This window comes from Oryzias latipes, chromosome 2 (assembly GCF_053564925.1).
Source record: "Oryzias latipes strain Hd-rR chromosome 2, Olatipes_Hd-rR_3.1".
In the NCBI taxonomy this organism is placed as follows: domain Eukaryota; kingdom Metazoa; phylum Chordata; class Actinopteri; order Beloniformes; family Adrianichthyidae; genus Oryzias; species Oryzias latipes.
Window position 1 is genome coordinate 33,592,429 of NC_136238.1, and position 27,906 is coordinate 33,620,334.

A 27,906-nucleotide genomic window follows, 5' to 3' on the forward strand; every position below is an offset into this window, starting at 1 on the left:
ATTTGGCAAATCAACTCAAAATAAACAAAGAGAAGACAACTATTTCATCAGTCATAGACCTAACAGGAAATGCAACACATGATCCAGCTGCAATAAATTCAGTTTTTAAAAACTTTTACCAATCTCTCTACTCATCCCAAATTAATCCTTCTGGCAATGACATCAACAGTTTTCTCAATAGCATAGATTTGCCTAGACCAACAGAGGAACAAATCACAGCCCTGGAGTCCCCTCTTACTAAAGAAGAGCTGCATAAAGCATTAACCAACATGCCTAGTAAAAAAGCCCCAGGACCAGACGGCTTCCCAGCAGAATTTTATAAAGAGTTTTGGCAAATCTTAGCTCCCATTTTTCTCAGAATGACAATAGAAATTAAGGACAACAATTATCTACCTCCAAATATGAATTCTGCTAATATAATCTTACTTCTGAAACCTGGGAAAGATCCCACATCACCATCCAGCTATCGACCCATATCGCTGATTAATGCAGATCTTAAAATAATCTGCAAAGCTTTGGCGGGAAGGCTGGAGAAGGTAGTTCCCTCTCTAATACATCCTGACCAAACAGGTTTTATAAAGGGTAGACATTCATCTACCAACATGCGCAGATTAATCAACCTCATAGATTATACAACCATCAACAACCGAGAAGCAACCATTTTGTCACTGGACGCAGAAAAGGCATTTGATCGGGTCAACTGGAAATTTTTAATAGCCACCCTGAACAAATTTGGCTTTGGAAAATCATTTATTAACTGGATTAAAATACTATATGCCTCTCCTAATGCTCGTATCAGAACAAATGATCAAACATCTCCAAGCTTTAATTTACAAAGAGGAACCAGACAAGGCTGTCCACTATCTCCGTCTTTATTTGCACTATTTATTGAACCTCTAGCTGCTGCTATTTGGCAAAGTCGAGACATTGAAGGCATTCAAACCAAAAATTTAGAACACAAAATAAGTCTTTATGAAGATGATGTTTTACTATTTACTCCTAATTCACAATCTTCCATCTGCCAAATCATCTCCCTAATTAATAGATTTTCCTCAGTTTCAGAATACTCCATAAACTGGTCTAAAAGCACAATTCTACCAATTAATTGCAATTATCTAAATCCGTCATCTATTAAAATACAAACAGGCAAAATAAAGTACTTAGGTATAAATATCTCCTCTAGGCTTTCTGATCTACTCAAGCTAAACCACACCCAACTACTTAAAACAACCGAGGCTGATCTCACTAGATGGAAAACTCTACCCATTTCTCTAATCGGGAGAGTTGCAGCCATAAAAATGATGATTCTCCCAAAAATTAACTACCTATTTTCAATGATTCCTTCCAAACCTCCAACTACTTGGTTCAAATCATTAGACTCATTCATTTCCCAATACCTCTGGGAAGGTAAACCCCCACGGATTAGTTTAAAAACTATTAAAAAAACTAAAGATAGAGGAGGACTAGGCCTTCCAGACTTCCAGGACTACTACTCCGCGAACAGATTGTGTTATGTACAAAAATGGCTGAATCCTGGTGTGCTGGATGAATCCTGGCTAGACATTGAACAAAATCTCTGTGATAACCTAGATATTTCTAATTTACCTTTCTTCAGTTCTAAAATTAAACAACACAAATGCTTCAGAAGTTTAAACATCAGCTCATCCTTAACAGCCTGGTGGGATTTTCTTAAAAAAAACAACCTCACATTATTTCCATGTAAACTTACCCCCATTTGGAATAACCCTGACATTTTGATTAACAAAAACATGATTAATTTTGCTTCATGGAAGAACAAAGGAATCCAGCAGTTCCAGCATATAATTCAGAATAGAAAATTTATGTCCCTCTCAACGTTATCCTCAACCTATGGAATTAATATAAACAAATTTCTAGAATATCAGCAGCTTAAATCAGCTATAAGCACTAAATACTGCCTGACCCAAATAGACCTAGACCCTCCCCTTACAGTAACACATTTCATGGACCTTAAAAATCCCAAACTCACCTCCAAAATTTATAATATGTTATCAGACATAGATGAAACCATTTACTTACCCATGACAAAATGGGAGTCTGAGCTATCATTGAATTTTAGTGATCAATTTTGGCTACAGATCTGTTTGAATGCCTTTAATATGACCAAAAGCCCTAATCTGCAACTTATTCAATACAAGATTCTCCACAGAACTCACTACACCGGACAGAGGTTATTTAAAATGGGTCTCAATCAGTCTGCTATATGCACACAGTGCATAGGTAACAACATAGACGACTATTTGCATGCCCTGTGGGTCTGTCCACCTGTCCAATCATTCTGGAGTAAGGTTTGTGAGGATTTATCAATTTGGTTTAATCATAAGATTCCTGCTTGCCCCAAATTCTGCTTATTAGGTGACCTGGATAACATCAACATGGAATCTAACAAGGCTTATATGGTTCTCACCGCTGTATGTATCGCAAAGAAAACTATCCTCCTAAACTGGAAATCTAAAAATAATCTTAGCATCAACCACTACAGAAACCTCATGTCAGAGCATATTAGTTCAGAGATAATGTCCTCCACAAAAAACCTGTCGGCTTCAGACTCTCCCTGGCTCCATCTGGTTAGTCACATCACCTAGTGGGGGTGGGATGGTGATAGGTTGAGCCGGGTCCTGGCTGATTGGGTGGGCTGGGGTGGGTTTGGGGGGGTGGGCTCTGCCGGGCCTGTCGTTCTCCCGGCTCGGGGCTCTGGTTGCCTGGGTGGGGTGGTGGTGGGGGCGCACACTCTGCCGGCAACTTGGCAGGGGTTCCTGGGCGGGTGCCTTCTGGGCGCAGGGTAGGCAGTGCGGCTGACCGGGAACGGCGGCCGGGTGCCGTGCTGGGTGGCTGGTCGCCGTGGCGGGGGCTGGGGGGGGGGCTTGGGGCTCTGGGGCCTGGGGTCGTCTGCCCGTGGCCGGTGTTTCGCCCGTGGCCGGTAGTTGGCGCGTGGCCTTGCCCCCCGGGGGTCGGCGCCGCGGTCACAGCAGGGGTTAATGGGTTCACTTGAGTGGGTTTATTTCATTATTATTATTATTATTATTATTATATTAATTATTTTATTATTATTATTAATATTATTATTATTTATTTATTTTGGGGGGGGGGGCCTGGGGGGGCAGTGTGCTAGTCCTTAGGGGGGCCAGGGTATGAATGGTGGGGCTGGACCCCCTGCCCCCCCGTTCTGGCACCGGGACCCTTCCTTGCTGGCTGTTTCTCGGCGCCGCGAGGCTCTGGCCTCCAACTGCGGCTGGCTTGGCGTTTCTGGCTGCCCGGCCGCTCTGGGAGGGGGGGCGCCTACCGTGGCCGGCTGGGGGGCCGGTCGCTCGGGGGAGCCTTCTCCCCCGGTTGTGCCCATCCGCCCGCTCCTCCCCGCTCTCACCCAAACAAATACTGCACACAGGCACATAGGGCCCCGGGATCTGGATGGGAGGGGTATGCTGGGCACTGAGAGGGTTGGGGAGGGGGGGTCAGATATTATGGCGGGGGGGGGGGGGGGGGGGTTGTAGTGTGTAGGGTTTTAGGGGGGTGGCTGTGGCTGTGGGTGCGTGGCGATCCCTGGGTTGTTAAGGTCGCGTGCCTGGGCTGGCTTGCGGGGACGGGGCGCCGGTCGGGTGGTGGCCGGCTCATGGGTTCCGGGGACCCTGGCTTCGTCCCTGGCCTTTGTCTCGGTGTCCGGCGCCCGGTGGCCCCCATGGCTGCCGCCTGGTACGGCTAAGCGCTCCTGTCTTGTGGCCTGGGGGCCGGACACTGGGTTCGCTTGTGCCTCTGGGCATTGGGGGGGCCCCTGTAGGGGGGCCCTCTCTGTGCCTGGCTGGTGGGGTGGGCGGTCCCCTCCTCCTCCCCTCCCGGGCTGCCTGGGTCCGGATGCTGGGTGGGCTTCTGGCCTGGGGGGCTCTCCTCCCCTTTCCTGGTCTGGCTGGTCTGGCTGGGTAGGATCTGGCTCCCTTTATGAACACACGGTTCACGTCGGCAGCATGCATGTATCTCCACCCCCACGTGCACGTGCACACTGCCACACTGCTCCCTGTCTGCTTCATCCCTTCTCCTTACCTACAGTGTATTGATGGACAGTTTTTTTTTCGCTCATCTTAGTGTCAGATTTTCACCTTTGATGTAACATTCGTCCTTCCAGCAGATCTGGTAGTATAATTGTTACAGCTTAAATTAATAACTTAGTCAAATCAGTGCTTGTATCCCCCACCTTTTCACCTTTCTTCCTTTTACTCTCTTCCACCCTCCCCTCACATTCTTCCCCTCTCCCTCCCCACACACACTAAATGTAACAAATAAATAAAAAAATACGACAAAAAGGGGTTTATACAAATCTACACTCTAGTTTCTTGAAGCTATATAACCTCTTTTTGTGATAGTAAAACCTGTCCAACACAAAAAGCCTTCAGCTCTAATCTGTTTGCTCAGCTGTTGGACAGAACAAGTTAGAAGAGAAAAAAAAAAATAAAAAAAAATAAAAAATAAAAAAAAGAAAGTTGAGGTCAAGTTGTCTGCAGATCAGACCTTTGGTGTTAATCAGGTCACTTCAGACTTATGGAGAAAATGATTAATCCAGGCGTAATATTTCTTGAAATTATTTGACTCTTTGGTTTATTACTGCATGTTGTTTCTCAAAGTCCTTCATAGTCTTCACAACCTGAATCTTGGACCGGTCCGGTGGACCGAGAGCTTTGACATAAACCTGCAGCCTTTAACCCAAGTGTTCTCAATCTGCTTTTGCTTCCTGAGAAGCCTCGCATGTTTGGCGATTTCAGCATTCCTTCTGGTCAGATGGTCGTCCAGATAAACAGCAGAACCTCTGAGAATCCTCCATTGGTTCATCAGACCTAGCTTGTGTTTGTGATTCACAAACCTGATGAGGATCGCTGGTTTATCCGTCTCCTTTCTCCTGGGGAGCGGGTGGCAGGTCTCGATGGTGTCGAGATCCAGGGAAATCCCTTTCGATGTGAGAAATGATTCCATTTGCTGTTCCAGAGTCTCTCCACCGCACTCCGTTTCAGAGCTCCTAGCGCATTAGCATTAGCGCATTAGCATTAGCAATGCTAGCTCCAGCTGCAGATAGTTGTATAGCCGCAGAGAGCCACACACGCGTAATGTGCAGTAACCCGGAACCGAAACTCGGAATAATGGGGTTATATGTGTTGCGCTCTGCCCATTGTATGTGATTCTTCTTCGTCACCGCAATTAACATATTTTTATTCGCATTTTATAAGCTTCCACATGCAATATTGGCACATAGCAGTCTACCCTGAGAGCTACAGATCTGCCTCTGCAGGTTTATTCAATTCTTTCATTTCTCTTCACCAAAGCTCTCTTTCCTTCTCTGATTTTCCTCTCTAGTATGACTCACATTTGTGTCTGTGTGTGTGCACGTGCATGCTCATGTGCTGTGCTGTGTCTGATTTGAACTTTGACCTCAGTCAGCTTTCAGGCAGGTTTGATCAGGATGACTAGTCTGTCATTAGTTTGAGTTCTTGTTTGTTTTCTGACTCTTTAAACTCATAAATCTGTCAAATGTTCCAACAGCTGAACCTTTTGTTGCCATGGAAACATCTTTGTTCTTCAGAAAATCTAAGCAGCTGTTTTCTTCCACTGCAGACTCTTCAAAGAACCAAAGATGTTCGATTTCTGTAAAACCCAGATGATTTTTTAATCCAAACCTTTCAGCTTCAGTGAAGAACTACAAATGTAGAAATGAACAACCAGCAGCTTCAATGTTCTGACCTCAGAGTCTGCAGTCTGCAGTTTGGACTCTCCAGTCCAGAACACAGAACCTCCATGGATGAATCCTCCAGAATGTTGTGGCTCAGGTCCAGTTCTGTCAGGTGGGACGGGTTGGACTTCAGAGCTGAGGCCACAATTTCCCAGTCAGTCTCTGAGAGTTCACATTCTTCTGGAAGTCTGTGAAGAGAAAGAAAGACAGAAACAGGTGATCTATGATGAATTCAGGCTGTGATGAAGTTCCAGTTGGACATTTCTCTCTTCATCAGAGCTTCATCTTCATCATGAACCAGTCCTCCTCATCAGTCTCTCTCAGACCTTCATCTTTCTTTCATCTGCAGCTGGAGGAGAGAAGGTGGAGCTCCATGGAGCTTCATGCTGCCCTCAGTCTGTCAGTGATCTGAGGTCTGAACCCCAAAGTTACCAGTAGAACATCTGGATCATAGAGACTGACAGCTGTCACTCTGACCATGATGATGATTGAATGTTGACAGTTTTTAAATGTTGGTTCTGATCCAGTTCTGATCTGTTTTCATTTCCAAAATTATATTTTCATGTTTTTAGCTCTGAAGCTGTAAACAACAACAGTTCATCTTCCTGTTCTGTTGCAGAACTTTGAATCCAGTTTCCTCCTCAGGTCCACGTCTCCCGTCATGAACAGAACCACAGCAGAACTAACCTTCAGGCAGAACTTTCCAAAAGGTCTTCTTGGTAGAAAGAGGCTAAAGTGACTGTTTCTATGGAGGAACCAGAACCTGTGTAGGTTTACAAGTTAGCTGTGATGCTAAGCGTCATTGTGCAGAGTCAGAGTAAGTAAAAAATACTGTGTCTGATATAGAAGAACCTAATAAATCAAGATTCTGCTTCGGTTTCTTCTTTTAGCCATCAAACTGTGTCATTCACAGAACAATGATTTATCCAGAAAGAAGATGATGAACCGAAGAAAGAGCATTCTAGAAATGTGCTTCTAGAATGACTGACATTGTGGAAATGAAGACATCCTTTCATTCTGGACCGTCTGCCTTGTGTTCAAACCTTTCAGAAGGTTCTGGATTGGATTTTAGTTGGAAAAATATGATCCTTCTCTGCTCTTTAGCTAAAAGATCATATGAGTGTTAAAAACAAACTGATTTTCTTCTTTCATGTTATGATTTATTATCATTTTCAAACCTTTCATTCTTTTTTTTTAACTTGTCCTGTCCAACATCTGGGGAAACAGATGAGAGCTGAAGGCCTCTTGTGTTGGACATATTTTACCTTAAAAAAGGGCTTATGAATCTTCTGACAAACCAGAGGTATGTCTGAATAAACCCCTTTTGTAATCAAGGATAAACTTTATTAATTATAACCGTATTTGAAAATCTTTTGTGTTGGACCGGACGGAAAAGGAAAAAAGGGAAGAAGAGAGAGGGATGTTAGAGAGGGGGGGATAGATGGCTGATCATAGGAAGGAGGAGGGGGTAAAACCATGAAGCAGCATAAAGCAACAAGCTACTGGATGTTTATCATTATGGTAATGTTCAGATATAATACAAATCTCAAAGGGGCGGGGCCTGTCCACACACACACTCAAAGGTTATAAACACACGTCGGCTGCAAAAATGTCCACAGGTCAACATGAACACAAAACAGATATTGTTCATACATGCATACTTATGCCTTCAAACCGACTGGTGTGAAATATTTCATTCATTAAATCATGCAAACTATTAGTGCCAAGGTGAGCTAACACCTGTGCTCAAGTGAGTGTTCTTCTAAAATGGATGATGGAATGTGAAAAGAAGGAGGGAGAGTGCCCAGCTATCCCCACACCAAGACCCCCGTCGCAGCAGCCAGAACCCCCCAATGCCAAACGGCAGCAGGCAGAGAACAACCGCCCCCCCGGGCGATCACACCACCGGTGTTGTTAACATGGCCCAACAAGGCTTGGCCACAGTTGGAACTTTGGCGAGGCCCAGCACCCAGGGGCAAGGACCAGAACCCACACCACAGGGACACGGACACCCCCGGCTCAGGTGTGATGTGATCCCCGGCTTCTGGCCTTGCCAGAAAGCTCAGGGATCCCTCTCCCTGTGTGGAGAGAGGACCGCCGGGCCCAGGAAGCCAGCACGGAACACGGCCGCTGTTGCCAAGGGCCCAGTACCCCCTACCAGGGCTGGGGTGGGGACATATGGTCCAAGGTCCCACCTTCCTTGCGAAATGCGTGTGTGTGTGTTTGTGAGGGTGTGTGTCTGTTTATGTTGGAATGTATATTTTGAGGAGTGAAGGGTGTGTGTGCTAAGGGGATGCAGTTAAAATTGGCGGGTAGGGCACTGAGAGGGACATCTCCCGATTACTCACAGTGATGATAGACTGATAGATCGGCACATCCTGCTGCCAGAGAGCCTGGACAGGTGTGCAGAACCATAGTGCATGCATGTAACTGTCAAGTACATTAATATCACAGTGCTCACAAATGTCTGAGATACTGAGACCCATATTGAACATCAATAAATACCTAGATATTTGATATTGCCTGATTTGACTGGTATCGTGAGTCTTTGCTCCGCATTACTGTTCAGTGGTAATAGAACAGAGATATTCCAATTAATTGAGTAGTCTGATATGGAGGAGAATTCATTAATATATGTTGCTGTTTCATTTACAGAACGTGAATTATTTAAAAACAGTAATATGTCATCTGCATAGAGACTCATTTTATGATGGCTGTGTTTGTTTTTAATTCATTTAATGCTCTCATTCCGTCTTATTGCTGCAGCTAGAGGCTCGATAAATATTGCAAAAAGAGAAGGAGAGAGTGGGCAACCCTGTCTGGTTCCTCTTCAAAAAAAAACCTGTTGGAAGTCTGTCAATTAGTTCTGACTGATGCATTGCCGTTATGATATAATATTTTAATCCAATTGACGAATTATTCTCCAAACCCAAACTTATGGAGGGCAGCAATAAGGAACTTCCAGTTTACTCTGTCAAAAGCTTTTTCAGCATCCAGTGATAGTATAGTCATTTCCTGGTTTTTGATGGTGGCAAAGTCTATTATGTTAACGAGTCTGCGGACATTGTCATCCGAGTGTCTGCCTTTGATGAATCCAGTTTGATCAAAGTGAATTATGTGAGGAGTGACTTTTTCTATTCTCTGTGCTAGTGCTTTGCAGATAATTTTTACATCTGCATTGATTAGAGAAATAGGGCGATAGCTTGAAGGACTATTGGGATCTTTGTCTGGTTTTAGAAGAAGAATTATGTTGGCTGAGTTCATGTTAGGTGGCATTGATTGGCTTTCATTGATAGATGTGACCGTTTCATAAAACGTTGGTGCCAGCTGTTCCCAGAATTCTTTATAAAACTCAGCAGGAAAGCCGTCAGGCCCTGGTGCTTTACCATTAGGCATAAGTAACAGAGCTTCATGAAGTTCAGACAACGAAAGCGGAGAGTCTAAGTTTGTGATTTGATCTTCATTTAACCTGGGTAGGTTTAAATGATTAAGAAATGAGTTGATGCTTTCCTCTGATGGATTGATCTGTGGTGTGTATAAGTTGTGATAAAAGTCTTTAAACGCGTCATTAATTTTGACCGGGTCATGGGTGATATTTCCTGTTTGATCCATAATAGAAGTGATTGTTGATTTTTCTTTATTAATTTTAAGCTGATTAGATAAAAATTTGCCAGATTTATTTGAGTTTTCATATCTTTCCAGTCGAAGTCTTTGTATCTGAAATTGTGTGTGTTTATTGATGATGTCGTTTAACTGCAGCTTTAAATGATCTAATCCTATGCAGAAGCAGCCTCCAGAGTTTTGGTTTTATTTTCTAATTCTAATGAATCTACTTTCTCTTTGCGTTTTTTATGAGTTGAGTAACACATGATTTTCCCTCTCATCATTTTGCTGTTTCCCAAAGAAGACATGGTGAGATATCAGGAGTATTGCAGGTGTATTGTTGAATTTTAAGAAGGTTGCCCACTCATTTTTAAAGAATTCAATAAATTCTTGGTCTTTTAACAGAGACGCATTAAACCTCCAGGTTGTACCTGAGGGTGTGGGGATTTCCCTAGAAATATTTACAGAAACTGGTGCGTGATCACTGATAATGACTGGATGAATGTTGGAACTTTTAATTTCTTTTAAAAAATATTTACTGATTAATAAATAGTCTAAACGGGAGTGTGAATGGTGAACTGGAGAAAAAAAGGTGAACCCTTTAGTGTTTGGGTGACATGAGCGCCAAGCGTCGCAGAGACCCAGATCATTCATGTACTGCTTTAGAATACTTGCAGACCGCCATGTACGCTGGACCTTTCATTCTTTGTAAATCAATCTGAACACTGATCTGATTTATCATCACAATCACTTCTGGACTCACATGAACTTTCTGCAGTTCCTCACTGCTGGGATCAGTCTCCGTATACCCTCATCTGATGTCTTGTACTGGTCCAGGTCCAGCTCATCCAGAACCTCCTCTGACATCTGCAGAGTGTAGGCCAGAGCTGAGCAGTGGATCTCTGAGAGTTCCTTCTCTGACTTGTTCTTTGACTTCAGGAACTCTTGGATCTCCTGATGAACTGAGAGGTCCTTCATCTCCATCAGACAGTGACAGTTGTTGATGCTTCTGTCAGGAGAGACTCCTTCACTGTTGATCTCCTTCAGGTTGTTGATGGCTCTCTGGATGGTTCCTGGATTCTTCTCTGTCTGACCCAGCAGGCCTCCTAAGAGTCTCTGGTTGGACTCCACAGAGAGACCATGAAGGAAGCGAACCAGCAGGTCCAGGTGTCCAGTTTGACTCTTCAGTGATTTCACCATGACTCTCCTCAGAAACTCATCCAGGGATGGGTTCTCCATGTTGTTCTCCAGGAAGTCCTCCATGACCTTTACCTTCCTGTTGGAGTAACAGTGGAACATGTAGACTGCAGCCAGAAACTCCTGAACGCTCAGATGAACAAAGCTGTAGACCGGTTTCTGGAAGATCTCACACTCTCTTCTGAAGATCTCAGTACAAACTCCAGAGTACACTGAGGCCTCTGTGACATCCAGACCACACTGCTGCAGGTCTTCTTGGTAGAACATGATGTTTCCTTTCTCCAGATGTTCAAATGCCAGCCTCCCCAGCTTCAGAAGAACTTCCCTGTCAGTCTCTGTCAGCTCTTGTGGACTTGTCTGATGTTCCTGCTGGTACTTGTTCTTCTTCCTCTTTGTCTGGACCATCAGGAAGTGGGAGTACATGTCAGTCAGGGTGGTGGGCAGCTCTCCTCTCTGCTCTGTGGTCAGCAGGTTCTCCAGAACCACAGCAGTGATCCAGCAGAAGACTGGAACTTCACACATGATGTAGAGGGACATGGAGCCCTTGATGTGGGAGATGATTCTGCTGGACAGCTCTCCATCTGGGAACCTCCTCCTGAAGTACTCCTCCTTCTGAGCATCATTGAAGCCTCGGACTTCTGTCAGTCTGTCCACACATGAAGGAGGGATCTGATTGGCTGCTGCAGGTCTGGAAGTGATCCAGACCAGAGCTGAGGGCAGCAGACGTCCCTGGATGAGGTTAGTGAGCAGCACGTTGACTGAGGACTTGTGTGTGACATCAGACACCAGCGGACTGTTGTTGAAGTCCAGAGAAAGTCTGCTTTCATCCAGACCATCAAAGATGAACAGAAGTTTGCAGACAGACAGCTGTTCTGCTGGGATCTTCTGGAGTGTTGGATGGAACAGCTGGATCAGAGTGAGAAGACTGTGCTGCTCATCTCTGATCAAGTTCATCTCCCTGAAGGACAGAGGCACCACAGCACTGATGTCTTGGTTCTCCAAGCCCTCGGCCCAGTCCAGAGTGAACTTCTGCACTGAGAAGCTTTTTCCAGCTCCAGCAACTCCGCTGGTCAGAACCACTCTGATGGATCTGTGTTGGTCAGGGAGGACTTTGAAGATGTCTGGGTTCTTGATTGCAGTGTCATGGAGCTGGTTGGTCTTGGTGGTGGTCTCCAGCTGCATCACCTCATGTTGGGTGTGAGCCTCTGGTCTCAGTCCCTCTGTGATGTAGAGCTCAGTGTAGACCCTGTTGAGGAGCGTTTCTCTTCCTGCTTCTTCAGTTCCTTCAGCCACATGTTCACTTCTGCTCCTCAGACTGATCTGATGTTCTCCAAACATCTCCTGCAGACCAACATCTGCTGAAAGAGCAGAGAAGAAAGCTCCTTCATGAGTGTTCCACATGTTTCCAGAAGAATCCATCAGCAGATGATCAGGCTCTGACTCACCAGCTCTGGGTCTTTCTGCAGACTGGGGTCCGCTCCTCTTCTTCTCTCTGTGGACACTAAGGAGAAACGTTAGTGAACAACAATCAAAGCAGTCAGTGGGAAGTTCCAGACTAACTCTGATCATGGAGCAGATCCTCTCTGATCTGCAGACTCAGATATCATGTGATCCAGACTGTGCTGAATGTGAGCAAATGTGTTTCCAGGTTAAACCAGAGCAGATCTAGTCCATCTGAAGGTCTAAATGATGCGTTAGCTGTGTTTGGAGCTCATGTCTGGACTGAGCTCAGAGAAAAGTTCAGCTGTTTGCTTCATCCTCACAGACTGAGCTTTGTGTCCTCCAGAGTTGTCCAACTTTTTTCTTTCCTCTCAGACCTAAAGCGCTCACAGCAGATGGTTGACCTTCCTGGATGGATCAGCTGATGTTCTTGATGAGAACATTGTTGTTCCTGCTGAGAGCTGAACTCTGCTTTGTTCACTAGAAACTGCTTCTTACTGTGAGTCTGAAGGTCCTGGTTCAGTTCTGAAGAATAGAGGATTATCTTTGGACCGGTCACTCTTCATGGATCCACAGCTGGAGGCTGCAGACTGGACTCTCTGTCTGACCTGTTGACCTCTGCAAACAGAAAACCATCAGAGTGTTGGAGGATCTGCTTCTTCATGAACAGCTGATGGACTTTGACATGAACACAGACTGAGCTGTTTAGTCTGGAATAACATGACATGTTTGGATCAACAGTTTCCAGCTTTCAGCATTTTCTGTCAGTCAATCCAGACTTTTTTCTAGAAAAGCTGATTCCAATTCTCCATGTAGAAATGTAGAAATTCTGAGAGCAGAAAGTCAAACTAGAACAATGTGATGTTTGGAAAGTAGGGTTGGGCGATGTCCCCTAAATTGGCTGTTGACGATGTTTGCTGTCAACCATCGGGATGGACGATGATATCGTCGGGGGGGGGGGGGGGGGGGGGGGGGGGCTATTTTTACATTTTTCGTTCTTATATAACTGCTATTCGTTATTTTACTTTTTTTATTTTATTTCCCAACTAATGACTAATCCGCGATGATCCAGCATAAACTGAGGGAAGTGACTTTAACAAAAAAAGTAACAAACAAAATAGAAAAGAAATGGTCCGCTCCCGCACTTAACTAGTCAAGTGGACCGGCGGAGCGCGGACTTCCAGCCTTGTGTTTGATGGGAAAGTGGGGGGGGGGTTACATGAGCGGTATGTGTGGGAGATTTAAGACTGTGATCCGTCCTGCAGCTCTAGGGGTACAAGCTACCGAACTCAGAACCGGGTCTAAAAGTGTGTGTCTGAGCAGAGCTCGGATCGTCAGCAGACACACAGCGGTTTGAGCTTTAAAGCAGAGAAATGTCTCTCAGTCCATAGAAAACATTCAAGCAATGACGTGGATTTGTGTTTCCAGTCGTGTCCCGACTAAATAAAGGCTGATGTTATTCCCACATGTTTACGTGCAGCCAGGATGCAGATTGCAGCACCACCCAAAGCTAATGTTGTTAGCCCGTGTTAGCATACTGCTAATCCTGGCTTCGTTCAGAAAAAGCACTGACCACACGGACTAAAATTCAAATGATGAGCGAACAGGTGTTTCATAATAACCGTAACATTATTAAAAGCACGTTTAGAAGATCGTCTCGTATATTACCGAGCTGACATGTAAGCGTATATAGCCGCTCGGCGGAATTTATATCCCCTTCCGGTTTTCAAACCCTACTGCGCATGTGCGAATGATTTATTCCGACCGAAAGTGTGACCTTAGTGAACGTTTGTTATATTCAAAACATTTTTCCGGGCCCATGTACACGGTTGGATTCTAATCCGACCATTGATCCCATCAAGATATTTTGTACATGTAACTGCGGCTTATGGTGTCGACTCGCAACGTGGCGGGGGCGTGGCATCACGATGGTGTCTCTCCATCGGGATGTCAGTCTCCCATCACGATGGACGATGGTATCATCTATCGGCACAACCCTATAGGAAAGCATTAAAATCTGAATCCTAGGAGTCTGCAGTGATTCTTCTCATTAGACTGGAGCTGCTGTCAGTCAGAGTCAGCAGTCAACATGTTTTCTTCTCCAACATCTCTGATGTCTCTCAGAGACTCAACTGAAAAGATCTCATCACACACATGATGCTCCAAGTGAGTCTGATCAGAGAGATCCAGAACTGAACCAGACCTCAAGTCCTTCATCTGAAAACTGTTGATCATCTGAACTAGAATCCAGCCTCCTTTAACTCTGACAAATCCTCACTGTTCCACTCCTGAATGGATGTTCTTGAAGTTTATAGGTAAATCCTTTGATATGTCACTCCTCTCTGACCCCCAGCTGGATCCAGATCCAGGTCCAGGTCCAGGTCCAGGTCCAGGTCCAGGTTGGTTCCTGTGTAGAATGAAGGTTGCTGGTGTGAGTCCTGAGCTCTGACATGGAGAAGATCATGGACAACTGGAGATGTTCATCTCACCTCTGAGCTTTGTTCTGGTTGTCATGGTTACCATCTCTGCTTTTAGAGGGAGGGGCTCCCTCCTGTGGTTCCTCCCACTGATCCATGCTGCTGGATTCTCTGGATCCACATCAGCTCACACACACCTTCCTCCTTCACCTGCAGAGGAAACATGTCCTCTTAAACTCTGACAGACATCTTGATTGTTACCAGATGAGGTTCTGAGTTCTGTACTCTGGTACCAAAACCTTTTGTTTGTTTGTGTCAACTAAGCTGATTTACCGACTGTTCTGGCTGTGTGGAATGTTGTTAGAATTTGTCATCATGGTAATAAATGTGTTGTTTTGTTTTTTCAAAATTCTTCTTATTGGATTTAAGTACAGTAATGTAGTCATAAAAAACATTGTATGCTTATTTTCCCTTAAACAGGCAGTCAGAAAAAAAACCAAACAAAAAGGCAATACATATCCCATCACTGGTTCTTCAAAAAAAAAAAAGTTCAACAAACATGGTGTTTGTTACGGCCCCAGGCCTTTTGGTGTGTGTATGTGTGGGTTGTGTGTATGTGTATGTTGTGTGTATGTGTGTCTTTTGCAGAAGCCTCCACCACATCAGTTCACTTCCTGATTGATGATTGCAGCTTTTCCCTCCTCCAATCACCAGGCTGGGCGGGAAGCATAAAAGCCTGGAGCAGCCTATGTTCCAGTGGGCAGCTGAATTCCTGGGAGGAATCTGTTTGATCAGCTGACCCCCTGTTGTTGGACTTGGCGTTAGAAGCCTGTTGGAAACTGCCCGGTTTTCCCCTCTAATTGTGATCTGTGTTTTTGGACTATGTTTTGTACTTTAGTGATGTCCATCTAGTTAAAATTTTTTTTGGTTATTTATTGCATTAGTGCCTGAGCATTTAAGGTTGTTACCTTCTTTATTGTTGCAGCTGTCCTTTAAAATAAACTGCTGCACTGACAGCCATTCAACCCTCACCGGCTTAATATTATTTCTTTATGTTACCTATTTTCTCCCTCCCTCTGGGTGGGATGTAACATAAGTGGGGGCTCGTCCGGGATTATTTTTATAGGGTATACGTGGCTGTTTATTTTGCAGTTTGCATATTTGGCGGCTGCGCAGGGTGCTGACGTGTCCTTGTTGCGGTTTTGTTTGTGCCACGCACACATACCTGTAAAGGGGGAAAAACCATGGCGACTGGCTTTAGTCTTGAGCATTTCATTGCTCACCCATCCTTATCGTTGTTAGATACGTGCCGCAAGTGTGATTTGGAGCAAATTGCGAGTCATTTTGCCGTTTTATTTTCGAGACCTATAAATAAGCAGGCTCTTAAGGATCTCTTGGTGGGTGATCTGATGAGGATGGGCGTGGTTCCTCTGACTGTCACTGATGTGCCTGTGTTGTCCGCGGACGGCGCCTCGGGGAGAGGAGGCCGCGAGCGTGACGGCGGCGCCCCGCGCATGGGTGACCGCGCGCACGCAGAGGAATTCCCGTGCTAGAGAGCGATGAGAGGCTCGAGCGGGTAAAACCGCCCTTTAGCCTCCCACGCTACGATCCGCTCTCTCCAGGCAGCGGTGGGTCGCGGGATGATGCGCGACTGAAAGTCCGGCTCGCCCGTCTGCAATTTGAGGCGCAGGAAAGGGCACAAATCCGTCAGATGCAGCTGGAGATTAAGCGTTTGGAAATTGAGGCTGAGACAGCTGTCAGAATCCGTCAGCTGGAGCTGGAGGCGAAGGCTCAGTTTCCGGCATCCTCATTTGATGGCGCAAACCCTCCCCTCATTGGATCTTCCACCACGCTGCTTGACGTAAGTAAATTTATTCCACTTGTGCCCGCTTTTCGGGAGAGTGAAGTGGAGTCGTATTTTGCGTCCTTTGAGCGCATTGCTGGCACGTTAAATTGGCCCCGTGATGTTTGGCCATTATTGCTCCACTGTAAAATGTGTGGGAAAGCTCAGGAGGTCGTAGCGTCGCTCCCTCTTGAAGACAGTCTAGACTATGATAAGGTTAAAACAGCTGTTTTACAGGCCTATGAGCTAGTGCCTGAAGCTTACCGCCAGAAGTTCCGACAGCAGAAAAAGTCTTTGTCACAAACTCATGTGGAGTTTGCTCGGGAGAAATGTGTTCTTTTCGATCGCTGGTGCACGGCATCCAAAGTGGATGATTTCGCTTCTCTCCGTGACCTTATTCTGTTAGAGGAGTTTAAAAGAAGTCTACCTGATCGTGTTGTGGTTTATTTAAATGAGCAGAAGGTAACTTCTATTACATCAGCGGCCGTGCTGGCTGATGAGTATGTGCTGACACACAAAACAACCTTCCCAACATTAGTGAACCACCCGAGAGCTACAGCTGTAACACAGCCAGCTCGAAATAAAACACATTCGAACAGAGAAACGCGTGAGTGTTACTACTGCCACAAACTTGGACATGTGATCGCTGACTGTGTTCTTCTGAAAAATAAAATTGAACGTGGCCCACCAAGTCCATCTAGACCAAAAGGTGTCGGTGCAATAAATCCGGTGTCAGTTAAATACGCGGAAACTCCCGACTCCTGTTTTGAACCATTCGTATTCGAAGGTTTTGTCTCACTGAGTGGTGAGCGCACAGATGAACGTCCTGTGCGTATTTTGAGGGATACAGGTGGATCACAAACTGTAATTTTGGAAAACACATTAGACTTTGCAGCGTGTTCTTCCTGTGACTATAATGTCATACTTTGTGGAATTGGCATGAAGTACACTCCTCGGCCCGTACACAGAGTCCATTTGAGGTCTGATTTAATGTCTGGCATTTTCCCTATGGCCGTGTGTCCTGCATTACCCATGAAAGGGGTCGCTATCTTACTGGGAAACGATGTAGCCGGCGGTAAAGTCGTGCCGCATCTGGAAGTCTTACAAAAAACCCTTCCAGATTTTCATGATCATAATGCACTAGACAAAACAGAGCGCAAGTTGTACCCAGCTTGTGCTGTGACGCGAGCACAGTCCCGTAAAAATGCAGACATTGCCCTTTTTGATAGCATTCTTATGTCAACCTTTTCAGGAGATGAACACTCTCAGAACAGGGTTAATTTTGGTTGTCTTCCTCCAGTCCAGGTGGAAGCTCCTGTGGACAATTCACCTGATTTGGAGCATTCAAAGCCCGCGCTCCCCATTTCACGCACCTGGCTGTGTGCTGAGCAGAGAGCTGATCCAACTCTACGCACATGTTTCTCCATTGTGGTGAGTGATGAGCAACTTGCCAAAGAAAAGTCAGGTTATTTTCTGGATAACGACGTTCTTATGAGGAAATGGTCTCCTTCTGCTGCTGAAACTGTACCCTGGCAAACTGTAAACCAAATCGTTGTGCCTTTAAATTATCGCGCGCAAATACTATCATTAGCACACGAAAGCCAGTGGTCAGGTCATCTTGGGGTGACGAAAACCTATCGACTTCTGTTGAAACATTTTTTCTGGCCAGGTGTTAAACAGGATGTCGTACGCTTTTGTCAAAGTTGCCATGTCTGTCAGATGGCTGGAAAGCCAAACCAGAAAATCCCGCCTGCGCAGTTACAACCAATTCCCATAATTGAAAATCCATTTGATCGCGTCATTGTGGACTGTGTTGGCCCATTGCCTCGCACCCAAAACGGTAACCAGTTTCTGCTCACCATAATGTGTGCAGCCACACGTTTTCCTGAGGCTGTACCGCTGCGGAAAATAACCGCTCGCTCTGTCATTAGAGCACTTACAAAATTCTTTTCTACTTTAAGTTTACCTAAAACAATTCAAACGGACCAAGGAACGAACTTCAAATCAGGTTTGTTTAAACAGATTATCCAAACCCTCGGCATAAATCACATTACATCTAGTGCGTACCATCCGGAGTCTCAGGGCGCACTAGAGCGTTGGCATCAAACTCTGAAAGCTATGCTTCGGAAATATTGTTTAGAGTTAAAGAAAAATTGGGATGAGGGCATCCCTTTTGTTTTGTTTGCTGCACGTGAGTCTGTTCAAGAGTCACTTGGATTCAGCCCTGCTGAATTAGTTTTTGGCCACACTCCCAGAGGTCCACTTCAAGCGTTTAAAGAAAAACTCTTGTCGCCAGTAGAGGACAAAAGAAAAAGTGTGCGTGTCTACGTCCGTGAGTTTAATGATCGGTTACGCTGTGCCAACAAACTCGCTAAAGAGTGTTTGGTCAGCTCCCAACTTGAAAAGAAACCTGATGGAACCCCTCGGTTCATTACAGATTTCAGAAAAGTCAATTCAGTCACAGTTCTCGATTCCTATCCTCTTCCTAGGATGGATGACTGTATTGACAACATTGGCAATGCGAACTTTGTAACCAAGCTTGATCTTCTAAAAGGATATTGGCAGGTCCCTTTGACAGAGCGTGCCTCAGAAATTTCAGCCTTCGTTACTCCTGACACGTTTCTACAATACACAGTTATGCCATTTGGATTGTGTAATGCGCCAGCCACTTTTCAGCGTTTAATGAATATCGTCCTTGCTGGCCTTCAAAATTGCAGTGCCTATCTGGATGACGTAGTCATCTACTCCTCAACCTGGGAGGAGCATGTTGAGATGCTGCACGCGGTATTCTCCCGTTTGGAAAACGCGTCACTCACATTAAACCTAGCCAAATGCGAATTTGGACAGGCTACAATTACTTATCTGGGGAGACAAGTAGGACAGGGAAAAGTTCGACCCTTGGAAGCCAAGGTTGAAGCAATTTTGAGCTTCCCCACTCCTACCACCCGTCGTGACTTGCGTAGGTTCCTTGGTATGGTAGGATACTACAGGAACTTTTGCAGGAATTTTTCATCTGTCGCCTGTCCCCTTACCACTTTGGTGAGTCCCAAGGTGAGTTTTTTTTGGAGCCCCGAATGCCAGCATGCTTTTGACAGTGTGAAGTCTTTATTATGTCATGCACCTGTTCTAGCTGCACCAGACCCCTCTCGGCCTTTTGTGCTGGAAGTTGATGCCAGCCAAAAGGGTGTTGGCGCAGTCCTTCTGCAGGAGAATGCAGATGGCGTTGAACATCCGGTCTGTTACTTTTCCAAAAAGTTTAACAAACAACAGCAAAACTATTCCACCATAGAACAGGAAACTTTGGCATTGTTGCTCTCACTTCAACATTTTGATGTGTATGTTGGATCTAGTTCTCTGCCAGTTGTTGTTCGCACTGACCATAACCCACTTGTTTTCCTATCTCGTATGTATAATCACAACCAACGTCTCATGCGTTGGGCTTTGTTGGTGCAGGACTACAACCTTCAAATCCATCACAAAAAAGGTACAGAGAACCTTCTAGCAGATGCACTGTCCAGGTCTGGGTGATTCCGGTTTTTCCTTCGTTCGGTAATGTTACATACACACACTTGATTTTGTTTGGTGGTTCTGGTTGCAAACCCTTAGGGTTAAGGGCTTGCAACTTAAGGGGAGGAGTGTTACGGCCCCAGGCCTTTTGGTGTGTGTATGTGTGTGTTGTGTGTATGTGTGTGTTGTGTGTATGTGTGTCTTTTGCAGAAGCCTCCACCACATCAGTTCACTTCCTGATTGATGATTGCAGCTTTTCACTCCTCCAATCACCAGGCTGGGCGGGAAGCATAAAAGCCTGGAGCAGCCTATGTTCCAGTGGGCAGCTGAATTCCTGGGAGGAATCTGTTTGATCAGCTGACCCCCTGTTGTTGGACTTGGCGTTAGAAGCCTGTTGGAAACTGCCCGGTTTTCCCCTCTAATTGTGATCTGTGTTTTTGGACTATGTTTTGTACTTTAGTGATGTCCATCTAGTTAAAATTTTTTTTGGTTATTTATTGCATTAGTGCCTGAGCATTTAAGGTTGTTACCTTCTTTATTGTTGCAGCTGTCCTTTAAAATAAACTGCTGCACTGACAGCCATTCAACCCTCACCGGCTTAATATTATTTCTTTATGTTACCTATTTTCTCCCTCCCTCTGGGTGGGATGTAACAGTGTTCCAAAAGTAACTGTCCAGAAATTAGCAATAAGAGACATGAACAGCAATAGAACACACAAAAACCAAAACAAGATGGTCTTCATAAACAAAGAAAAATCAGTCAGAGGTCAGTGATAATTTAAAGTGATAATGAGTTTAAAAAAAAGTGTGAACATAAAAGCCAGCTCGGAAGGTGTGTGGTTGTGGGATTGTAAAGTCTCAACATGTCCAAAAAAATGTTGCCAGATTTTAAAAATATTGCCCATGGTTAGAGGTGTGACGGTGTGGGATTTTTGATCACCGTGGTAATGAACCAGCAGGGGCCACGGTGTCGCAGTTAACCACACAAAATCCACAAAATCCCCCGTCAGCCATGTTGTAGATGAATCCAATTACATCATAGTATTCTTCATTGACAAATAACAGTAACTAACTACTAACTATCTAACTAATGAACTAACTATATACAGTCCCTGACAAAAGTCTTGTCGCTTATCCATTTTGTAGAAACAAAAGCGTATAACCTCACTTTTAATGAATCCACTGGTTTTAGAAATGTCTCATATGAAAGCTAAAACCCTCCCAAATTATGTTCAATATAGTAAAATATAATTGCTTCACTGAAGAAAGATTGATCATTTATTGGACACAGGTCACATTTTGGCAAGACAAAAGTTTTGTCATGTGATGCATCCAATCCTAGATTACAGCCTCACCTGTGATCAATTACTGATCAATCAATTAGTGGGTGTGTATAAAAAGAACCCCAGCACACCAGGCCTTCACATCAACTGCAGCTTGAGCTCTTAAAGAACTTATTTAAAACAAAAACAGCACAAACAATCTCCTTTATTTTCTCTCCATGATTAGTGATTCTGTAAATCCTGCTCTGTACAGCTGGAAGACACTTGTGACCATTTTATTGGTAGCCAGTAGTGGTTTAGGCAGCACTTTTGGTTTTCTATTATCTATTATTTCACAGACTTTGGAACGGCCTAAAACCTGTGAATTAGCGTCCTGCAGCTGCACTCCTGTCTTTTAGATGTAAATGTGTGAGAAGGAAAAGGGAAGTGAAAATGAAGGAGGCTACAAACTGAGGGGATGTAGGAACTTCAAGATCAAATTGATAAGAACCACTAAGAAAGGTTTCTGTGTGTCGGTGTGTGGCACTAAACTTTGGAACGGTTTAAGTAATGAGCTCAAAAAATGTTCAAATATTCAAGAAAATGTATAAAGAAACTCTTATTTCAGGATATGAAGATAAGAGGATTTAAGGATCAACAGGTGCTTGAATAATTCCAAATACATGTGTGAACTTGATTGTGGTGAAATAATCAAAGCTCTTTTAATTACAACCAATATGTGTTACATTGTAATGTGCAATAATGATTACTGAAATGTTTGAATTACAATCAATAAGCTATTGATTTTATTTACTTGATCTGCAATGTGTAGCAATAATTACTAGTTTGATGTTATCATGTGTTCTAATGATAATCAATTATTATTACATATCGGTATTGTTACTGTTTACTGAAATCATGAATGAATGTTTTCTGAAGATCATCAATCATTTCTAGGCACTGGATTTACTTGAAGTTACTTGAAGAGAATCTGATCAGAACCGGATTTAAAACACTGTAAAACTATCAAATGAATGAACTCAGTAGGGGTGGGATTATATAAGCTTGCTTTTTCCCACTCCTTTTCAAGCAATAAATCAAACTCTTCTTATACTTTAGTTAATTATCACTGTATTTAATTAAGCAAATGTGATTTAAGTGACATTTTTGTTTTGTTTTTTGTCTTTTTAATCTATGCATTTCATCATTTCTGTAATGAGTTTGGCAAATATGTGTAATTTCTTTATTGCTTTGACAACAATGCTTGAAATAAATCAATAAATCAAAACAAATCAAGTGGGGGCAGCAGAGAGGAGAGCAGCCTACATTACGCAACACCTGGATCATCACTGCTGTTGAATCACTCAGCAGTTCATGTTAATAATGTCATTATTTATGAACTATTGTAGATAGTTTCATTACGTGTCTTTTCTGTGGTTTAGTTGGTGTCAGTATTTGACATAGAGACAGCAGGTAATGCAGGAAAACAGCTGCACTTTATGAGATGAGAAAGAAACTATAGATCATTTGTGAATGAATGGATTAATATGTTTGAATGATTTGTACTGTTGGTGTTGCACAAAATTATTTTTTGAGTAATCCCACAGATGAGTTGTATGATTTCGTTTTTAATGTTTTATAGACGTAAAAATTATTTTCACAATAACAGGTTTTAAAAAACCTGTCTCTCTCTGTAACAAGACCCGAGGGAGGAACAGCTGAGGCCCAATAAGTTATGATGTGCTTCTGTTACTGATCTTATCATATATATGTGCACAAACAGATGTGAAATTAAAAAATACGAACCATAAATAACTTTCCCAACTTCGGTTTGACGCCCCCTTTGGCCGGCGCCCTACACGACGCATTGCTGATGAACCACTTTCTGCGCCCCTGCCCTCATGTGTAGCCTGAAAGAACACCCACAGATCAAACGAGTAAGCCCTGGCTGCAGCCAGGGGTAGTTGGATCAAACTGGATCATAATTTCTGGAAGAAGGACCAGAGTTTCTCTGAACCGTCTCAACACGTCTATATGAAAACTTTCAGAGTTCGTGTTGTCAGGAATCCCAAATGTGTTTGTCTGCTGCTCTTTTCCTCACAGATCAGAAACCACAGCTTCATGATGAGAACAGAAAACAACTTTTACACAAAGACTCACCGAAGAAGAAGAAGAAAATGGTGGAAACTCCAACGTCTGTGTCTGCTGGACAAACTCTGCTGACTGACTTTGAGAACAGAACTCCTCCCTCTGTGCGTGTTTGTTTGCAGTGTGCGTGAGTGTGTGTGCGGGTGTGGGTGTGTGTGTGTGCACATGCATGGGTGTGACTCTCCTACCTGCAGTTACAAGAAATCACGTGTCTGCAGCTGTAGCAGTCAAGACGCTGCTGGGTCCTAAAGAGTATGAGTTTCACCTCTGAGATAATGAAAATACGGAGCCCCCAGATGGCTATGGAGTTAATTCAGTCTCAATAATCAGAAATGCACACAACCTGTTTTACAAATACACACGCTCCGATTCACAAATGTCATTTTATGCAAACGTGAGAAATAAATTCGGAAATACACACCCTGTGTTTCACAAACACACACATTGTGTTTCACACATGCACACTAAATGTTTTACAAATGCACAATAAGTGTTTCTCACAAATGTGCACACTGTTTTTCACAAAAACATTTTAGAAATTCACAATAAATGTATCAGAAATGCACAGTAGGTGCTTCACAAACATGATTTTTAGGTACACATGTGATGTGAACTCGCAGATCATACGAATTGCAGAATGTGCATTCAAAATCCCGTTCTCGTTTGTGAATCTCCCCACATGTGTGAGAGATTTTTCTACAGTTAATATAGGGACTCTTCTGAAGGAGCAGGTCAACTAATGTCACCGTTGGCTAGTGAATCTGTCAATCAAACTCATCAGGAACGCAGGCGGGTTCGCTTTTAGCCAATCGAATGGCCCCTTACACTTTCTCTACGCTTTCTGCAGGTGGCAAAAGCCCCGCCCATATTTGATTCTGTAGCAGTCGGTCGTTAGCGTGTTAGCCTTAGCATGGCTTGTCGGTTTATTGCCTTCGGTTGTCAAAAATTACTGGCTTGTGCAACTTTTCAGTGGGCCTGGAAGCAAGGCAACAGTGGTTGTATGCAGTTGACATAAAATTCATCGAACTCTGTACTGGTCATGAGATTTACAATGAACGTTTCACTCGGGATTGTTTGTACGTTCTCTTAGCTTTCATGCTAGCGTCATTTCAGCACTCAGACATGGTTCGTCTTCGGTTTTGATCATATGAAGGTGGAGGAGAAAAAACAGAAGGTTTTGTGGAGAAACTGGCATCACTTTGCTCCGTACCACGCAGTGGGACTACATTACCTCAAGTTCATCTCACTGTCAATCACAGATACCCAACACACCTCCCCTGCTCAGCCCGAAGTCACTTTGCTTGACCTTAATTTTACTTTTTTAATAACTCAAATGTCATTGATTTTATATTTTAACCATATACATATACACCTCTTGGCCAGGTCACCCTTGCAAAAAAGATCCTCATCTCTCTGGGTTTTATAACTGGTTAAACACACAACAAAAGATGGTCATAGAACAACAAAGTGCAAACATTCACCCTTTATTGCAGAGTAAAATTCAGTGAAAACATGGACAGATTAAAACATCAAAATTTAAGCAGATGCAGGGGATCTCTACTGATTTGAATTTTATTTAAACTGGAACTAATTTTCATAACTTCCTTACATACAATGAAGTCCCTTGAACAATACAGCAGTATTGATTTGACCTCTGTCTTCCTCCCCTCAGTCTCTCTTCTTCTGTATGTAATTATGTCGCCTAAATTAAGTTCTAAACACACTGGACAGTAAAGATGTAGGTCCACTCCCAAACGGTCTAAATTCCACAATGGTTTGATGTCGTCTTGCAGTTCCAACATTTGTGGACCCAAAAGGGGACTGTCCCATACCAGGACATTGATCCCAGGATGAGGTTCAGCCATGGATCCACTCTCCTCCCATTCAATCTCTGGAACCAGCAAACCCTGCCAAAAAAAAAAAAAGATACTGTTTATGAACAGCACTGTTTTTTTTTAATGTTTTATATTATGTAGGAACAGTGACCCACTAATAATTACTCATATTGTTGCTGGCAGGCAGACCTCATATCTCCATAACTGTTTATAATTTGTAAATAAGTGACTCTTAACAAAGTAGTGACATTAGTACATCTGATGGCTCATAATGCCATGCATTGTGATGCATTTTGAACTTGCAGATGTGCTATTCTTCCTACTTGATTTAAAAAACCAAACAATTTAGGGAAATAGTTTGCACCACACAACAATAATACTTTTCATTCATTTTCGATGAAAATTCATTGTAGTCATTGTGATTTCATTATTCTGTTCTTGATACTTTCCACTTTAGTCGAACTGCACGCAAATCAGTTGTCCAGTACAGTAAGATTAAATAAAGCATTTACCTAGGGATCAGAAACAGGGTTCTGGGTCAAGCCCAACTGCCACAGCTGATTTGGTGTCATGCTTTGCTCCGTCCTGATTGGATGGTTGTCCAACGCGTCACTAAAGACATCCAAACTGGCCTGAATGCGTGGTAGGAAAATATAGTGGCAGCAGAATACGTGATGTTACTGATATTGAGCAAGTCTTGGTCCTCAGAAGAGGGCAGGATGTTGTAATATAAACCAGTAACAGTCATGAAGACATCACACCAGAGGAGCTCAATCCTGTATTTGGAAAAAAGCAAAAAGAAATATTATATTGTCAGATTTATTTTTAATACATCATTCACTTTTATGTATATATTAAAGCTTCTAAAACTAGGTTCAACTCACCGTTGATTGTGTGTACACTTTTGCTGCAATGAAGCCGTTTGTGTCAGTTGTACGTACTGTGAGCATTAACTCGGCTATGCCCACATTTTCTCCACCGTGATCTCCTCTCACCCTGACAATAACATGAAAATCATGTCTCAAACACATAATTACAAATGCATCGCCAATACGGTACACATCAATTTAAAATGTAATGTTCTTACGTACGTTGCCAATACGTAGAATTTCTAGGTTAAATAAATGGCAGGAGTGGGTTACATGTGTCACTGGGGAAAAAAATTCAGGTGAGAGAGACTGTTAAGGGGGGGGGATGTTATTCATGAGGGGAAAGAGTTTTAGAGTTGCCTTTGTTTTCAGAGGAGTCTAAAAAAAAGTTATTTTTTTTTTGTACAAATAACCAAGTACTTATACTGCCTGATATGTGAATAAAATATTTCTTTATGAATAACATGAATACCTCAGAGGAAAGCCATACACGTTCACAGCATCACTGAAGAAGGCCAAGTGGGTGTCTGCCCAGTTGTTGTCTGCTATCTTCAGGTACAAGATCTATGGAATACAAGTACAAATACTTTCAACTGACAGACATTTGCTGCATCGACTGTGGGAGCAGAAGTTCATCAAACCTGTCTTCTCTGTTGCCTTAAAATCCTTCCAGTTTTCATTTTAGAGCTCATGTTTGCACAAATATACGCAGATGGTTTTTCAAAAGTGACTCCACACTTTCCACAAAGTCCCAACAAAAACCTAAAATCACCAAATTCTGACCTCAATCCAAAGTGACAGAAAAGTCCTGTTCTTCTTTCTACACTCAGTACCTTTTTAATGTAGAGACAGAAGAACATTTGGAAAATAATTTGATTCAGACTTCTTGATTAAAATAAAAAAAATTACATAGAAAAATTCAGCAAATAAAGTAAAGAGAGGAGAGGAACCTGAGGTAAACCTGCAGGATGGAGAACATTTCTGTCAGCATCTTAACAGCAGAAGCTTTGAATGGTTTAGATCATAATAGTTTGTCTTAATTAATGTAAAATTTAGTTTTCTTCATCGTCTGAGGATATGGAGCAGCAGTTCTGAGGTGAAGCAAGAAGGACAAAGAGAAGTGCTGGAGTACAGAACATCCACAAGAAAATTCATCTAAAACATTCAAAATAATCCTTGATTTAACCATCAAAGATGTTTGACCTCCATCCTGACACATTTATGATCTCCAGCTGCAGAAAAACGTGTCAGATTTCTGTGTCGCTTCCTGAAGCTGAGAAAAAAACATTTTCAACTCCAGATTTTCAAATTACAGATTAATTAAGAGAAAAAACACAAACATGAAATAAAAGAGGCTGATAAATATACACAAAGACTGAAAAGGATCCCAGTGCATCATGGGATATCCCCTTTTATCAACTGAGACTGTTGTGGCAGAACCCATTACGACTCGTTACAAAAATCCATTTCAGGTTCCAACAAACCAACAGTCCACTCAGACAATGGTTCCTCCTTCAGTGTCACATCCAGAAACACTGAACAGTCTTCATCAGTGAAGAAGATTCTCATCTTCTCACCAGCTTCCTGCTCTGAAGGAAACATCTTCATTCATCATCATGGACAGCCAGACCAACCTCTGTAGAAACACAATCCTCTAGTTCCAGACTAAAGAAATGATCCCTGAAAGTAGAGTCTTAGTGAGTTCTGGATGTTGTTTGTCCTCTTCTGTCTGCAGACAGGAACTCCTGCTCCTGGTCTCCTCCTGCAGATCACAGACTGCTAAGTTAACAGTTTGGTCTCTCAATTCCTGCTGCAGTCACTTCATGGAGAGTAAAGATGAACATAGGATGAGGCTTAGTGAAGGTTCCTGATATGTCTGATAAGGTTCCAGAAGGACCGATCCATCTGTGATCAGATAGATGAAGGCTTTAGGATGACTACTAATCTCTGAGAAAGCTGAACCCAACAGAGAAGAAGGACAGTAGCCGCGTTTACATGGGCAAAAGTAATCGGAATGAACGCCTGATCGGAAAGAA

At 43.4% G+C, this 27,906-nt stretch overlaps 1 protein-coding gene, 2 long non-coding RNA genes and 1 other non-coding gene across 9 annotated transcripts in view; all 4 read right to left on the reverse strand.

The window, feature by feature from the left end:
• LOC144981353 (protein NLRC3-like) overlaps nt 1-23,321 on the reverse strand; it is a 49,903-nt gene extending 26,582 nt beyond the window's left edge. For 4 of the 6 annotated variants that reach the window (XM_078935430.1, XM_078935428.1, XM_078935432.1 and 1 more), the window contains exons 1-8: nt 23,179-23,321; nt 22,825-22,928; nt 14,479-14,616; nt 14,268-14,396; nt 12,488-12,607; nt 11,995-12,050; nt 10,116-11,907; nt 5,761-5,937 (exon numbers count right to left, since the gene is read on the reverse strand). In XM_078935430.1, coding sequence (XP_078791556.1) covers nt 5,761-5,937; nt 10,116-11,907; nt 11,995-12,050; nt 12,488-12,607; nt 14,268-14,396; nt 14,479-14,564 — 2,360 coding nt within the window. In that variant the 5' untranslated portion in view covers nt 14,565-14,616; nt 22,825-22,928; nt 23,179-23,321. The remainder of the gene's footprint in view (nt 1-5,760; nt 5,938-10,115; nt 11,908-11,994; nt 12,051-12,487; nt 12,608-14,267; nt 14,397-14,478; nt 14,617-22,824; nt 22,929-23,178) is intronic. The other 2 variants (XM_078935442.1, XM_078935440.1) reach the window with 2 other exon arrangements.
• Nucleotides 1-27,906, reverse strand: part of LOC144988379 (uncharacterized) — a 164,123-nt gene that overhangs the window by 93,951 nt on the left and 42,266 nt on the right. The window lies entirely within an intron of this gene.
• LOC144988298 (uncharacterized) lies at nt 25,208-27,824 on the reverse strand. The gene is made up of 3 exons (XR_013652157.1): nt 26,343-27,824; nt 25,886-25,997; nt 25,208-25,777 (listed from the first exon to the last, which is right to left on the reverse strand). It is a non-coding gene; the product is annotated as an uncharacterized LOC144988298 (long non-coding RNA).
• LOC144990745 (small nucleolar RNA U3) lies at nt 27,361-27,566 on the reverse strand. Its single transcript, XR_013654701.1, has one exon. It is a non-coding gene; the product is annotated as a small nucleolar RNA U3 (small nucleolar RNA).